The sequence below is a fragment of the Macaca mulatta genome, chromosome 5 (assembly GCF_049350105.2).
Source record: "Macaca mulatta isolate MMU2019108-1 chromosome 5, T2T-MMU8v2.0, whole genome shotgun sequence".
NCBI lineage: Eukaryota > Metazoa > Chordata > Mammalia > Primates > Cercopithecidae > Macaca > Macaca mulatta.
The window spans coordinates 57,726,371-57,741,894 of NC_133410.1; the positions used below are offsets into that span (position 1 = coordinate 57,726,371).

At 39.3% G+C, this 15,524-nt stretch overlaps 1 protein-coding gene across 10 annotated transcripts in view; it reads right to left on the reverse strand.

The window, feature by feature from the left end:
• Window positions 1–14,871, reverse strand: part of ART3 (ADP-ribosyltransferase 3 (inactive)) — a 37,606-nt gene extending 22,735 nt beyond the window's left edge. For 7 of the 10 annotated variants that reach the window (XM_078003474.1, XM_078003472.1, XM_028848498.2 and 4 more), the window contains exons 1-3: window positions 14,762–14,871; window positions 13,617–13,694; window positions 7,654–8,365 (exon numbers count right to left, since the gene is read on the reverse strand). In XM_078003474.1, coding sequence (XP_077859600.1) covers window positions 7,654–8,365; window positions 13,617–13,685 — 781 coding nt within the window. In that variant the 5' untranslated portion in view covers window positions 13,686–13,694; window positions 14,762–14,871. Of the gene's footprint in view, window positions 1–7,653; window positions 8,366–11,054; window positions 13,695–14,761 lie in introns of all 10 variants that reach the window. The other 3 variants (XM_078003475.1, XM_078003473.1, XM_015138504.3) reach the window with 1 other exon arrangement.
• Between the last annotated feature and the right edge of the window lie 653 nt (window positions 14,872–15,524).

A 15,524-nucleotide genomic window follows, 5' to 3' on the forward strand; every position in this document is an offset into this window, starting at 1 on the left:
TCTGTGGTTTTTCTAAACAGTGGCTGAGGTGTTCACAGGGCTACCAGAGAATATTTTTATTTATTTATTTATTTATTTATTTATTTATTTAAGATGGAGTTTTGCTCTTGTCTCCCAGGCTAGAGTGCAATGGTGCAATCTCAGCTCACTGCAACCTCTGCCTCCCAGGTTCAAGCCATTCTCCTGCCTCAGCCTCCCAAGTAGTTGGGACTACAGGCGCCCACCACCATGCCTGGCTAATTTTTGTATTTTTAGTAGAGACGGGGTTTCACCATATTGGCCAGGCTGATCTAGAACTCCTGACCCCGTGATCCTCCCGCCTCGGCCTCCCAAAGTGCTGTGATTACAGATGTGAGCCACCACGCCCAGCCTCCAAAAAATATTTTTAAATTTCAAGAAAAACACAGCCAGGCTTGATATCTGTCAGACACCGTGTGAACTACTAGCTTGAGGTAAAACTCAGTTTTAAAGTTACACATTATATCATGTTACACACTGTTTGATGACACATGTTTGCTGTATTAGTCTGTTCTCCCACTGCTATAAAGAAATACCTGAGACTGGGTAATTTATAAAGAAAAGAGGTTTGATTGGCTCATGATTCGGCAGGCTGTACAGGAAGCATGGCAGGGGAGGCCTCAGGAAACTTACACTCATGGCGGACGGTGAAGGGGAAGCAGGCTCATTTTACATGGCCAGAGCAAGAGGAAGAGGGAGAGGGGGAAGGTGCTACACAATTTTAAACAACCAGTTGTTGTGAGAACTCTATCGTGAGAACAGCACAAGGGGGATGGTGCTAAATAATTAGAAACTGCCCCCATGATCCAATCACCTCCTTCCAGGCCCCACCTCCAACACTGGAGATTACAATTGAGCATGAGATTTGGGTAGGGACCCAGATCCAAACCATATCATTTGCAAAGCTAGGTCTTTTTAGCAATTGTCACAAAAAGCTAGTATATGTGAAAATCAGTGTGGAACAGGAAATGAGATAGTACATAATCTGATTCCAGGGTCTGAGAAGCTGTGAACGTCCAAAAAGCAAACACATCCCATTAGCAAGTAATTATTGTTACAATAATAGTACTTAAAAAAAGTATGTGCTATTTTTCAAAAGTTTACTAAGGTGTTAAGATATAAATACTTACTGATTTGTGGTATTCATAAATACCACATTGATTTTCACATATACTTGGTTTCATTACAATTGCTAAAGATCCAGCTTTGCAAATTTATGATGTCATCAAACAGAATGTACTATGATATAACATGTAACTTTGAAACTGAGTTCCACCTCAAGCTAGTAGTTCACCCAGTGTCTGACAAATTATCAAGTATGGCAGTGTCTGTTGTGAAATTTAAAAATATTCCTTGGCAGCCTGGTGAATTGCTGTAGCATTCAGGGACACTTCAGCCACTGTTTAGAAGTACAAATTTCTTATGGTGTTGGGTATGTCACTTCCTATTAGGCCTAGGGACATGGATCTTATTGATGTCTCAATCCTAGACAATTCCAGACAACAGTACAGAAACTTTGCTACTCCTAGGAAATGCTACAGAAAGGTGCCAATCAGAACCAATGGAGACACTTAACATTTAAAGAACACACAAGGGCTGGGGGTAGATTTATAACAAATAAATCTAGATAGTCCTGTAGGCTCACCTTCTTTCCGCCTTTTTGATGGCTTAGCAGAGAGCTGGCTCAACAGGTCTCAGTAAACTCTACAAAATACTACTACAAGCCACTGGAGTCTAGAGGCTCCTCCTTTCTATCAATGCTACTTTCCAGCCAGGGAACAATATTCCCTGGCCCTCTTACTCTATAAATTATGTAGAGTATTATACAGGCTGGCCTCTCTCTATGGAAACATGGACCAAAATGCCAGATAATCTCTGCTTCCTCTGTTCAGTAAAAAAAAAAAAAAAAGAGAGAGAGAGAGTTCAGGGGATGATATGTGCTCTACTATTTCTCTGTATATAAATTTTCTTCATATAAACCTGACATATTTGCACTGTAGGGTGGAGGGAGTCCCAAAGCCATGGCTTCCCACGAGGTATTTATAATTCATTCACCGTCCTCCCAGTCGAGGTATAATTTTCCAATGGAGTAATTTTTTTTTAAGAGATGGGTGTCTCACTATGTTGCCCAGGCTGCACTTGAATTCCTGGGGTCAAGGGATCCTCTTGCCTCAGCCTCCCCAGTAGTTGGGTCTACAGGCACACACCACTGCACCCAGCCCCAGTGGAGTAATTTTTAATGATAATGGATGTAGCTTGATTATACAGCTAACATTTCAACTTTATCACATTTTCTAGAAAAAGAGCATAAAAGACAGTTAACCTGGGCTAATTTTCTATTGAGGAAGAAGAAGGGTTTCTGTTACTCCTTTTCTCAGAGTTCACTCACATCGGCTTGGATTAATACCAAGATTAACGCCTATGACCACCAGGAACTCTGTTATCTAAAGAGACGTTGATTTTCTCTCCACTTCCTAATGAACAAAGTTTCCAGCTAACTAGTTTTTGAAAAACTCACAATATATTTTTATCTTGGAAATCACAGGCAAGTTTAAATCATTATTGTCGGACTGTGTTTAGCACACTAAACTTAATGCAGTAAAATTGTTTTTTACCCCTTTTAGAAATACTGTCTTTTTTAATCCAAAGTCTCAGTTATATCCAGTCACAATGGAACAAGATTCTGACTATATCCTCCTTAGCTAGGGCTCTTAAAACACTTGGCCATTGTTCTTCAGACTATTTCAAACTGCCTGTCTTTAAAGGTTACTCCAGGGAGTTTTTGATCCTGCCTTCCCATCTCTAGATGGCGGCAGAGGACTCCAACGCAGGGTTAAATCAACACACCCGAGTACAATGGCTGACTGTCAGAGCTCCCTAAACACATGGTACCTGTGCACCTCCACAATGGCCTGCACTTCTCCATGCGGGCCTGAACTCTGGCGCTTTCAGAATCAATCCAATAGAACCTCTTTGGTTCTTTCATAATCCGACTCACAAACATGGAGTCTGTGGGCTCCATGGCCCACCGCAGCCCATCAACCAGACCCCTATGCTAAATTTAGCTTGTAGCCACTGCAGCCAGGGCTTTGATATAACTAACGGTTCCACAAATGGCATCTGGCCAAAGGCATCAAAAGCACCAAAAGCGGTACCATTTCTGTCAGCCCAGCTGCTGCAGCTGGGATTTTGGCTGTGCTATGCTGGTAAAGTTTCACAAGATTGGTGTAGGGAGGGAGGGTCTATGGTATAACTCGAAACTATGGCCAATTTCAAGCTACTGTCACGTAGGGGGAGCTGGAAAGAAGACATGCATACCCACAATCCGTTCCCATGAGCTCATCTAAACTGGCCCCAGCTGGCTTGGTTTCGGGTCAGGTCCAATGTATGGTTGGTGAGAATGAGCACTTTTCCTTTTTTAAAAAATGAATTTTATTGTATATATTTAAGGTTTACATGATATCACAAAATACATATGGATAGTAAAATTGTTACTATAGTGAAGCAAATTAACATAGCTATCATCTCACATATTTTTGTATGTGTAACAAGAGAGCTAAAATCCACTTATTTAAGTAAAATACAATTTTATTGACTTTAGTCCTCATGTTACACATTAGATCTCTAAATCTATTCATCCTACCAATCTGCTATTTTGTATCCTTTGATCTACATCTCTTCAGTTCCTCTCCCTACACCTGTGGTAACTACTGTTTCATTCTCTCTCTTGTTTTTGATCTCATATATATTCCACATATAACTGAGATGATGTAATAGCTTTCTGTGTCTGGCTTATTTCACTTAGCATAATGTCCTCCAGGTCCATCCATGTTGTAGCAAATGGCAGAATCTCTTTTTTTAAGGCTGGATAATATCCTATTGTATATATACCACATTTCCCTTATCCCTTTGTCTGTTGGTGGACATTTAGGTTGTTTCTATATCTTGGTTACTGTGAATAATGCTGCAGTGAACAAGGGAGTGAAGATATCTTTATGAGGTGGTGATTTCAACTCTTTGGGGTGTATACCCAAGAGAGGGATTACTGGGTCATATGGTAGTTCTATTTTTTTGTGGGGGTGGGTGGGAGGGTTCTTGTTGCCCAGGCTGGAGTACAGTTGTGCAGTCTCGGCTCACTGCAACCTCCTCTTACTGGGTTCAAACAATTCTCCTGTCTCAGCCTCCTGAGTAGCTGGGATTACAGGCATGTGGCACCACGCCTGGCTAATTTTTGTATTTTTAGTAGAGATGGTGTTTCACCATGTTGGCCAATCTGGTCTCGAACTGCTGGCCTCAGGTGATCTGCCCGCCTCGGCCTCCCAAAGTGCTGGGATCACAGGCATGAGCCACTGTGCCTGACCAGCAGTTCTATTTTTAATTTCTATTTAAAATAGAAACCCCCATACTGTTTTCCATAATGGCTGTACCAATCTGCCTTCCTACCAATGGTGTTCTAGTGTTCCCTTTTCTCCAAACCCTAGCCAGCATTTCTCATCTTGTCTTTTGCCTTTTTTTCCCTATCTTTTTGATAAGCACTTTTCCTTTCAATACAAATTTACTCATTTCGCTTTCATCTGCTTCTTCTAGAATCGTCCTTCTCAGGTGCAACTCAGTTGCAGGACCAGGGTGAGGCAAATAAGGTGCCTAGAGAAAATTTAAGGAGGCACTCTCAGTAATATACAAGTGCAGGGACAGCCCTAAGTGAGGACTTCCTTAAAATTTTCACCCTAGGCACCCCAATAGCCACACAGCTTCTGCCATCCAATCATAAATGGATCTGTCCCTACCTAAAAATCAATGTCTCATTAGCACTTCCCTACCACCCAGCCTCTTTTTTTTATCTCATAGTACCTTGGCTACATTTAGTCAAGGTCTAAAAGTCTATCCCACTTTAAGGCCTAGTGCACGCATTACTCCACTGGACCTAGCAGCGATGGTTTTTGGTTCAGTTAGGCAATCACACCTTCAAGACCTGAAAAGGCCAACCCCTCACCAGTTTACTCAGTTTTTCAGAAAAATACATGGCAGTGAATAAAGCATACTGTCTAGCAGCAGAGCAGCATCAGACATGTTCCTTTAATGTAAGTCTTCACCGGAGTCCAGGGCTGTTCTTTTGCCTCCAAATTACAGCTCAGGTTCAAGGAAACAAGATTACACAGGTGGGTGTGTAGGAGCCTCTCTAGCTTAGTAGCCTCATGCCACACATAAAATACAATATATTTTGAACCTATGCAGGATTGCTATGAGAGAGTACTGCTCTCCTTCCAGGACTCAACAAGAAGAACACCTGGGTATGTCACACCACATTCAGGAAAGCCCAAAGCTATGGCTTCTCCTCAAGTATTTATAGTTCATTCACAAACCTCCCAGCTCAGATGCACTTTACCAATCAAGGGTTATGTTTACCACAGACAACACTGTAAGATCACACAGCTGTCATTCCACCTTTCGTAGATTACAGAGAAAGAGTGCTGGAAGATCACCAGGAGGCCATTTTCACAGGAGACAGGAGAAAGGGTTTATTAACCCTTTGCTCACACATACTAAGGCACAAAACCATAAAATTTCAGAATGTTAGGAATAAAGAAAACAACCTAAAAACCTTCCAGATTTTTGTTTTTAAAAAGTCTCAATCAAAGTTTTAGTAATTAGAATGGCTTCATACCTTTCAACAACAGCTACAGAACCTACAAGTCACTGGGGGAGTATCTTCAAAATTCCAAGGAAAAACAGTTTCTAAAATAGAAATGCAAATCTATATAAACTATTAATCAAGCTTAAAGGTCGATCTCTGAGAGATGCAGAGACTTAGAAAATTTTCCTTAATGGACCATTTCTCAGAAACTTTTGCAGAACCCCCATCCCCACCACACCAAACAAACGAGTAATCCAAGAAAGAGTTGCAAATCCAAGAAATAGGAGATCTCTCATAGGGAAGAAGCAATGTCTCAGAATAGTAATGAATAGAGATTTCAGGACAGTCAGCAGGCCTAAAGAGCATATCATAGAGCAGTATGATGAGGGAATTATCCAGGGGAAAGAAGAAATTTATATTTCTGTCAAAGGATTTGGGGGTGAATTACTGATTGAATATAAAAAAACTAAGGAAACAAACAAACAAAAATCATCCAATAACCCTGGGGTGAAAGAGGGATTTAAGCGCAGAAAAACCACTCTAATTCAGCTATGTCCTGTCTTTACTGTGCTGGGAGAATGGGAAGGGGGAAATGGAGGTACATTGGGAAGGAGGGTGTTGGCTTTCAAAACTTTTGGTTTACTGATCTAACAGCCATTTCTAATTCCCTTTTCCTTTGTCTCCCCCACACACTATATTCCCTTGGCTGGAGAAAGGCTAATTACTGCCTTTCCAAGCTTCTCTGGTAGCTATGGGTGAACACGAAACTGTTCAAGTCAATCATTTGTAATTAGGAGTTTAGTAAGGGTTTCTGGGAAAGCTTTTACTTTCCTTATTGAACAAGTAGATTTGGCAGTCATTCCCTTTCCTTTCTTTTTGTCTTGGACATGGATTGATGCCTAGAGCTGCAACAGTCACAAGTGCAAACATGAATCAACAAACAAAACGTGGTAAGGATGGTGGAACAGAAAGGAAGAGCGTGAGTGACTGATGACATAGATGAGCCACTGCGCTGACTCTGAACAGTCTGCCTCTAAGACTTATTAAATGAAAGCTCAGTCAGGTTTTCTGTTACTTACAGCTGAACGCATAAAAAATTCTTAGCTAATACATGATAGATGAGAGTTAAATATTCATTCTCTATAGCAGGAAGTCAATACATGATATCTAAAGATTTAAAAACTAAGAAATAACATGTTGAAGCATGTTATTTACTTGGAAACATGACAGTAAGCACCTGAAGAAATAGCTAAAAGAATGAAAACTGGATGCCACTGAGGAGTGGAAATCGAGAAAGGTGGGGCTGGCGACTGCTATTTTTCTTTTTCTTCTTTTTTGAGACACCGTCTCGCTCTGTTGCAAGGCTGGAGTGCAGTGGTGTGATCACAGCTCACTACAGCCTCGACCTCCTGGGCTCAAGCAATCCTCCCACTTCAGCCTCCCATGTAGCTGGGATCACAGGCATGTGCTACCATGCCTGGCTAATTTTTAATTAATTTATTTATTTTGTAGAGATGGGGGTCTCCTCCCAGGCTGCACTATTTATTTATTGTAAGCCTTATAGTAGGGTCTCTCAACATTAGCACTACCAACATTTTGGGCCATATAATTCTTTGTTGTGTGGGGCTGTCCTATGCATTGTTTATCAGTGTTTCTGGCCTCTGCCCATTAGATGTCAGTGGCAATCCTCCTTTTCCCCAATTGTGACAACCAAAAATGCTTCTGACCATTGCCAAATGACCTTGCAGGGCAAAACTGCCTTTGGTTAAGAACCACTGCCTTATAGTGCTATTTTAAAAAATTTTTAATTATACTGTAAATGTATAATTTTCATAAAATTAATTATGGTTAAAGAGACAGTATGAAATAAGCTAGACAGAAAACTGCCAAATGTCATTTCACCTTTCAAATACCTCTCACTCTCCTTCACTGACCTTTCCCTAAGCCTAAGAATCCCACTCCTTTCCTCCCAGACAAGCACAGACAGAGCAGACACTTACCACCTAGAAATGCACACTCATAATGGCTGCAGGTCTTGTTTGTGCTTTGAAGGATAAGGTTATTGCCAGCCCCTTCCTGCAACACTTGAAAAACCTCATTCAGAGGTATTAAAGTAATTCTTTCACTTTCTTTATCAAGAAATTTTTCAATGTCAACTCCAAGGCATGTGTAGATGGATAACACAGTGAGCTGGTCATCAGCAGCCTGAGGTTTGACTGAATATGCCAAGGTAAAATGGCCAAACCTGGCTTGGTTTAGCCCTCCAAATGTAAATGAAGTGCCCTGGCTTGTTCTATATACCACATTTTTGGAATTGGCCTCACAAGGTCTTCTCAGCAACTGCAGGGCTCTTGTCAGGTAAAAGTGGAAAGCTTTGAACTGGAAGCCATAGATATAATCTTCTCGAGATTGCCCAGCCATCTTCACAGCTTCACTGAACAGATGGTAAAAGGGAGTTTGCTCTTGAGCTTCGGAAATATATGCCATCAGGGCTATTCCATGGTTATCCTTAAAATTCACAGGGAGAAAGATTTGAGTCTTTCGGGCTGCCCATTTGGCTTTTGCATTTTCCCACACAGTATCTAATTGCTGGTGGCTTGCTTTTTCCTCCTTTAGCAGTTGAGGAACGTATTTAATTTCCATCCTGTCAGTACATTTCAGGTATTCATCATCAAATGCATTATCTGCCATGTCTAACACTTCAGCCTTCACCTTCAAAGGAAAAAGAAAGTAATACTCTTGAAATAAGAAATTTAGTGAGTATCATTTTCTCTCACATTATTACCCCCATCTTCTCATCCCTTGCCAAAATTCTCTCCTTACTTATAACCAACTTTGGGTAGGATTTTTATGCAGGAAGTATATTCCACTGCTACTGATAACTTTTCTCAGCTGTGACATATTTGTGTGAAAGAGTAAATGTCAGTGGGTGACAGGGTGACAGGTATGGGTGAGATTGTGCCTGTAGCTCATTTATCTGGACATTATGGTACAGAGCAAAGAACAATGAATGTGAAGCTAAAGAAATGGGTAGCAGTCCCAGCTTTGAACAATATTCTTAGCTAGATTTCTTCGACCCGTCAAGGCTGTTAGGAATTTGAAGTATCATATGCAAATATTATTCATGATCTATAACACATAATGACAAACATTACTCCTTTTCCTTTGGGGTTGCCCCCTCCCTTGTCCATATGGCTTGGGTAGAAATGATTTTGCATTTCCTGGATAAGCAGGTGATCTAAGTCTAGCAATCAGAGCTCCCAGAGGAAAAAAATGAATCTTTCTTCCTTTAAAGCTATAAGCTCTAAGGATAATATTGACCTAGGGCTTCCAACAGTTATTCTTTTTGTTCCATGGAGAATTCTGTCTGAAAATAAAGCAACAAATAAGGCTTGCTGAGCTGAGAAGTAGAGATAAGGCCCTGAAAACATACTTTAGACACTGAGTTAACTGTACCTGAAGACTGTGTTCTTCACCAATTCTAAGAATCAATAAATTCCCTGTTTGCTTCAGCTAGTTTGAATTGTATTTCAGTCACATACAACTGAAGAGGCATAATGCCACATACAACTAAATTATACATATACATATGTTCACATACCATAAGAAGCAGGGTGGTGTAATGTAATCAACACTACTTTGAAGCCAGGCAGATCTGAGTTCAAATCCCATTTGTTACTAATTAGGTATGGGAAAGTTACTTGACATTTCTAATCCTCAAGTTTTCCATTTAAAAAAATGAAGATAAAACACCAGACTCGGTGGCTCATGTCTGTAATCCTAGCACTCTGGGAGGCCAAGTGTGCAGATCATGAGGTCAGGAGTTCAAGACCAGCCTGGCCAACATGATGAAACCCTATCTCTACTAAAAATACAAAAATTAGCTGAGCGTAGTGGCAGGCACCTGTAATCCCAGCTACTCAGGAAGCTGAGGCAGGAGAATCGCTTGAAACCGGAAGGAGGAGGCTGCAGTGAGCGGAGATTGTACCACTGCACTCCAGCCTGGGTGAAAAGCAAAACTCCGTCTCAAAAAATAAAAAATAAATTAAAAATGAAGATAAAGTGGAGGAAATAATATCTGAACTGCGGGATGGCTGTGAGAATTAAATTACATAATGAATATATGCAAAGCCCTTTGTCCCATGCCTGGCACTTGTCAAGTCTTTAACATGCTGTGGTTATTATTATTTTTTTCATAAGGTCTTTCTCCAGTGTGATGTGGTTATTTTGTATTATTTCATGTTAAGAACATATGTATTATACTGTTAGTTCCTTAAGGGTAGGATCTGTATCGTTTTTATCTTTGAATCCTATGCACCTAGCACAGAACCTGGCAAAATATTCAAGTGAACTAAATTAGAACCCTGTACTCTGGCTTACGGATCAAAAAATAAGATGATCAAATCTCCCCAGGAATACCATTTATGGGTTTCTGCAAATAAAAGGATAATGCCTCTTCCATTATTCTATACTTGTATGGTGCATAGTTGCATAAGTCTCCTTAGGGACCTCAGTTGGAGACTTTATAGACACATTTAGTCAGAAGCTGTTAAAGTTACAGATTCAAAAAAAAAGTTACAGATTCTACGTGAATGATTCTTAAAAACTCTCTCTCTTACTGTGTGTGTGAGAGAGAGACAGAGAGAGAAAGAGACAGAGAGAGACAGATACATTAACTTGTAAAAGCAAAACAAAACTTGCTTCCATATCCTGCCCTAGGTATCTCCTTTCCCGTCTCTCTTCTCTCCCTCATGAACAAACATCTTGAAAGAGATGTCTATCCTTGCCATCTCCACTTCATTTCCCACTTATAGCTCAACCCTCACCATTATGGCTTCCCACCCATTTCTCCACCCAAACAGCTCTCACTTAAGGGAGCATTTCTTCTTAGACTCTTTTGCAGACCCAACATATTCCAGTTAGCCACTAAATGTTGGAGTTTCTCAAGGCTACATATTTTCTAACTCTCAACTCCACGCTCCCCAGGCAGTTATATACATGCTTACAGTTTCAATTATGATCTAAATATATCTGATCTATCCTGTAAGTGCCAGTCCTATATATCAAATTTATTTGCCTACTTAACACCTCCACTTGAATGTTCAAAGACCCTTCAAACGTAACATGTCTAAGACAAAACTTACAATTGTACAGCCACAACGACCTGGTTCTTATTTAAAACCATCCATTCGTTTGTGAACTTTTCCTACATATTTCCTTCTCAGACACACTCCGTAGCCACTCTATCACTAAGCTTAACAAACATCGTCAGAGTTCTTTCTATATGCCAGGCACTAAGTGTTCGGCAACCTTGTGAGGTAGGTACTACTATTAGCCCCCCTCCTTTTTTTTTTTTTTTTTTTTTTAACAAAGATAAGGAAACTAAGAGATTGAGACTTACATGGAATTGGAATTTGAACTCGGCAATCTAATTCCAGAGTCTTGTCCTCTTAACCAAACTGTTCTGTTGCCTCTAAAGAATGAGAATGTTTCCAATGACGAAGACCATGGACATTTATGTAGCACTTGAAGAAGAGTGTAATTCTGTCTTCAGAACAACCATTATAAAAGGTTGAATAGAAAATCATTAACACCATTTTACAAAAGAGGGAACTGTGCCAGCTTCAGAAACTGTCCTGATTACTAGCCACGGAGAATTCTGCCATGGAAGTCATTGAGACCCCTGTAGTCCTGGGTTTGTAGGTCAGTTTCCTGACATGGGAATTTGAGCTTCAGGAGATCAAATCACTGCTATCTCACAGCCAAGAAATGCACTTTCCTCCACAGCACAGAATGTACCACAGTGCAGCTTGGGTGCCAATGTCTGATTTATTTTCAAGACTTCAACACCGTATAAGACACCAGACTCTGAAAACACCTCCCACATTCCTTACATTATGTCAGAGTTGATCTATGTTCCTGTCTTTTCCCTATGCCTCTAACAAGTCTCCAAATGTCTAATTTTAGACATCAAGTCTTTCTGGCCAGACACCACAGCTGATTGTGTATTTTGTATGATGTGTGCCTTTAGCAGTGGCAAAGTTCATAAATGCCACCACTATTCAGAGACAACTGAACAGATACTAAAAAACAGGTACAAAAGGCTAGGTGAACAAGCTGATTATATTTCTCTGATATAACCACTGAGAAAAAAGGTCATACTGATGAAATTCAATTACCAAAAATTTCTTACAAAAACATGGAAATGACCTAAAGGTCAAGGAGAGAAATTGGCTAAACAAATCACGAAACAATTACAAAACAAATACACTTAAATTATGCTGCAAGAGTATATTGAAAACCAAATCAAAACCACATTGAAATACCACTTCATATCCTCTACAATGACTATAAATGATGAAAACCAAGTAACATGTAACACAAGGATGCAGACATATTAGAACCCTAATATATTGCTGGTGGGATTGTAATACCGTGCAGCTAGTGTAAAAAAGTTTGGCAGTTCCTAAAACAGTTAACATAAAATTACCATACAACCCAGCAATTCCACTACTAGGTGCATACCCAAGAGAAGTGAAACATGGTCACAACAATAGGTAATTTTGTTATCATGAATCATAAATCATAACCCCCAAATTCATTTTTACACACACATTTCCTATATATAAGTAAACTTTACTCTGTAATGCTACCAAATAACCAAATAGTGTTTGTCTTATCTCACTATGTCAAGATTACATGATTAGAAAACATTTTAAAAAGAAAAATAAAACACACGTTCACACAAAAACTTGTACATAAATGTTCACAACAACACTATTCGTAATAGCCATAAAGTACAAACAACCCAAATGTCCATCAGCTGATAAATGGATAAACAAGATGGGGTACGGCCATAAGACAGAATATTACTCAGCTATAAGAAAGAATGAAGTACTGATAGGACTCCTGAGAACATTATGCTAAGTGAAACAAGCCAGACACAAAAGGTCACATATTGTATGATTCCATTCAGGTGAAATATCCAGAATAGGCAAAACCATAGACACAGAAAGTAGATAGTGGTTGCCAGGGAATGGAGGATGGAGAAAATTGGGGCTGACTGATAATAAGTACAGGGTTTCCTTTTGGGTTGATGGAAATGTTTTGCAATGAGATAGTGGTGATGGTTGCAGAACATAATGAACATACTAAAACCACTGAAGTAGACAGCTAAAAACGGTAAATTTTTATGGTATGTAAATTATATTTCAATAAAAAACATACTGTGACACAGGCAACAGGATACACAACAATTCTATAGAAAATGGATTAGAATATTAAATTCAAAAAAGGATAACAGTTTAAGAATTTAAGATATTTTTTAAAAGGCGTCTAAAATGGTACACAAATACAGAAGTAATGTGGCAGCTAACAACATGGGGAAAAAAAACAAGTGAAATATTATATTTTACATAAAAATATGTTACAGATGCTTAAAGAGTCAATTGTAAATAAAATCATAAAAGTTCTGCCAGAAAAAAAAGTGAGAAAATCGTCATTAATTAAAAAACATGTAATCAAACAATGCAGCATTATCTTATTTGGAGAAAAACATATTTTCAGAATATCTGATGACATGTGAGACATGCAGCACAGTATTAACTGAAAATGCAAAGAAAAAATACTACGTACAGTGTGAACCCATTTTTTTAAATTAAAAACAGTATACACATAGAAAAAAGCCAAGAAGCCTGTATACACCAACAGGTTGGGAATCATTCCCTCTGAGTGGAGGGATTATGAATAATCTTTACTTTCCTCTTTTTGCTTAATTTTAATTTTTTCAACTTTTTACAGTTAATGTGTCACACATTTAAAATGAAAAGAGTTACTTATAATAAATTAATTTACCTATCCTACCTACTTTCATTTCCACCCTCAAGCCACACAGATGCCTCAGGTAATGTTATATCAAGAATTTCCATTCCAATGACCACATGCTTCCCATTCCCAACATTACCTGGAAAATGTCCACTAGAATCATGGTTGCCAGCAGCATGGTGACTATTTCAAAATGTCCTGTCTTCATTTTTCTCTTCTAAATTAAAATAAAGAAATTTCAATTCAGTAGACTCAAAAAAGAGATGTAGGGGAGTAGAATAGGATGACACTGTGTATTTTTTCGTTTAGAATGCGAGTGGATAGCATGATGGTCAGGAAGTGATTATCAATAAATTCCTAACGGGCTACAAAAGCAATTAGGCTTTATCTAGTGGTCTAACGCTCTCATTCTACAGACGAGAAACAAAAACTCCTTAGAATTTCAGTGATTTGCTCAAGATTAAATCTGTCCATTTCCATACTTCTCCAGACATGTCATCTCTCCCACCACAGTCACTGGGAGTCAAATTTTCTTCCCATCGCTAAATCTCCCCTCAGCATGCACAGGAAATAACACAATCAGACTGAAAAACAGCAGTCTCAAATAGGTCCCCTAGCTCCCAGTTTCTAAGAATTCTCCAGGAATATGTCCATGCACATTATCCATTCTTCTATCTTCTTTGCACATTAAGTCATGCCCTTTTGAGTGGGACGGAGGAGATGATGAGGCCATAGTGGTACAAAGCAGTGGATTGTCAGAGATGGCCCCCTTCCCACAAATACTCACAATCAAGAGAAGCCTGAGGGTAAAATCAGTGTGTTGCATAACTTTCTAAAGGCGGGAACAAGAATAAGAAGGAACTGGGTAGGCAGCAATTCTAAGATTATACAACTATTGGCTGAATGCCTAATATTCATCCCAGTATTTATGATACTGTAACTCAAATGAAGCTTCTATTTTATCCTACCAATCACCATATTCTGGATTCTAAAAATGAGAATGAACAGCACAGGGGAAGGGAGACAGTCTTCCCTTTTATAGATCATTTTGGCCTCAATTTCCCATATTTCTTCAGAAGCAGTTTTGTTTTGTTTTTACTAAAAATACTAAAATATAGTACCAACATGCTACTTTGTGTTAAACTTCTCTTTCCAAAAAAGATTTGAATATAAGATAATAGATATCTGTCACAAGGCAATATATTTTAAGCAAGCTTTGGATCAGGATTTTCCTAAAAATTGTTCATTTCTTTAGTCTGAGTGTAAATAAGTCAAAAGGTTTACCTGGCTTTTGTGCCTTTGGAGGAAGTTTAAATGATGCTAGGCCTCAAACTGACTCCCCACTCTCAGTTGTGGTAAGCGAGTCTTCAGGATGGGATGTTGTTGACAGTGAGAGCTGAGACGGGAATGCTTTTCTTTTTATAAACACCCCCAGCAGTAGCTTGGCAGTGGCACATTACGCTACTTGTGTTCTGCTATTTATATCTGGCCCCCACACTATGCCTTGGAATCACTGCTGTTAACACTTTAAATCTCCAAGAGGCTGGTAAAGCCATAGCCATTCCCTTTAGCCACACAGCACGTTCGGTTCTGAGCCCACAGTTCTAGGCTTCTCTCAGAGAGAAATGACTTCCCATTCCTAATCCTTTGACACTGAGATATCAAACTAAAGCATGGATTTTACTCTAGGCTAAGTGATTCACATAACTAAGGGAACTTGCTTTGTTAATCACTGGCAATGGTGACAGCTATCACCATTTGCTCAACTAGCTTACTGTATTTCAGGTACCTTGTCAGGAGTCGGGATACACAAGCAAGTGAAACAAAGTACTAAAAAGCACTCACGATCTAATAAAAAACATGAACATGCATACTTAACCAAAATACAACATGTTAAGAATCCCAAGTATAGACAAAGTCCAGTGATAACACTAAGGAGGGAAGGATTTGGCAATGCCTGCAACTAAAGCTCTCATTTGCGTAACGTATACATGGTAAATATACTGACTGCAATGCTGAGGAACACTTAGGGTTCACTGACTGTGGA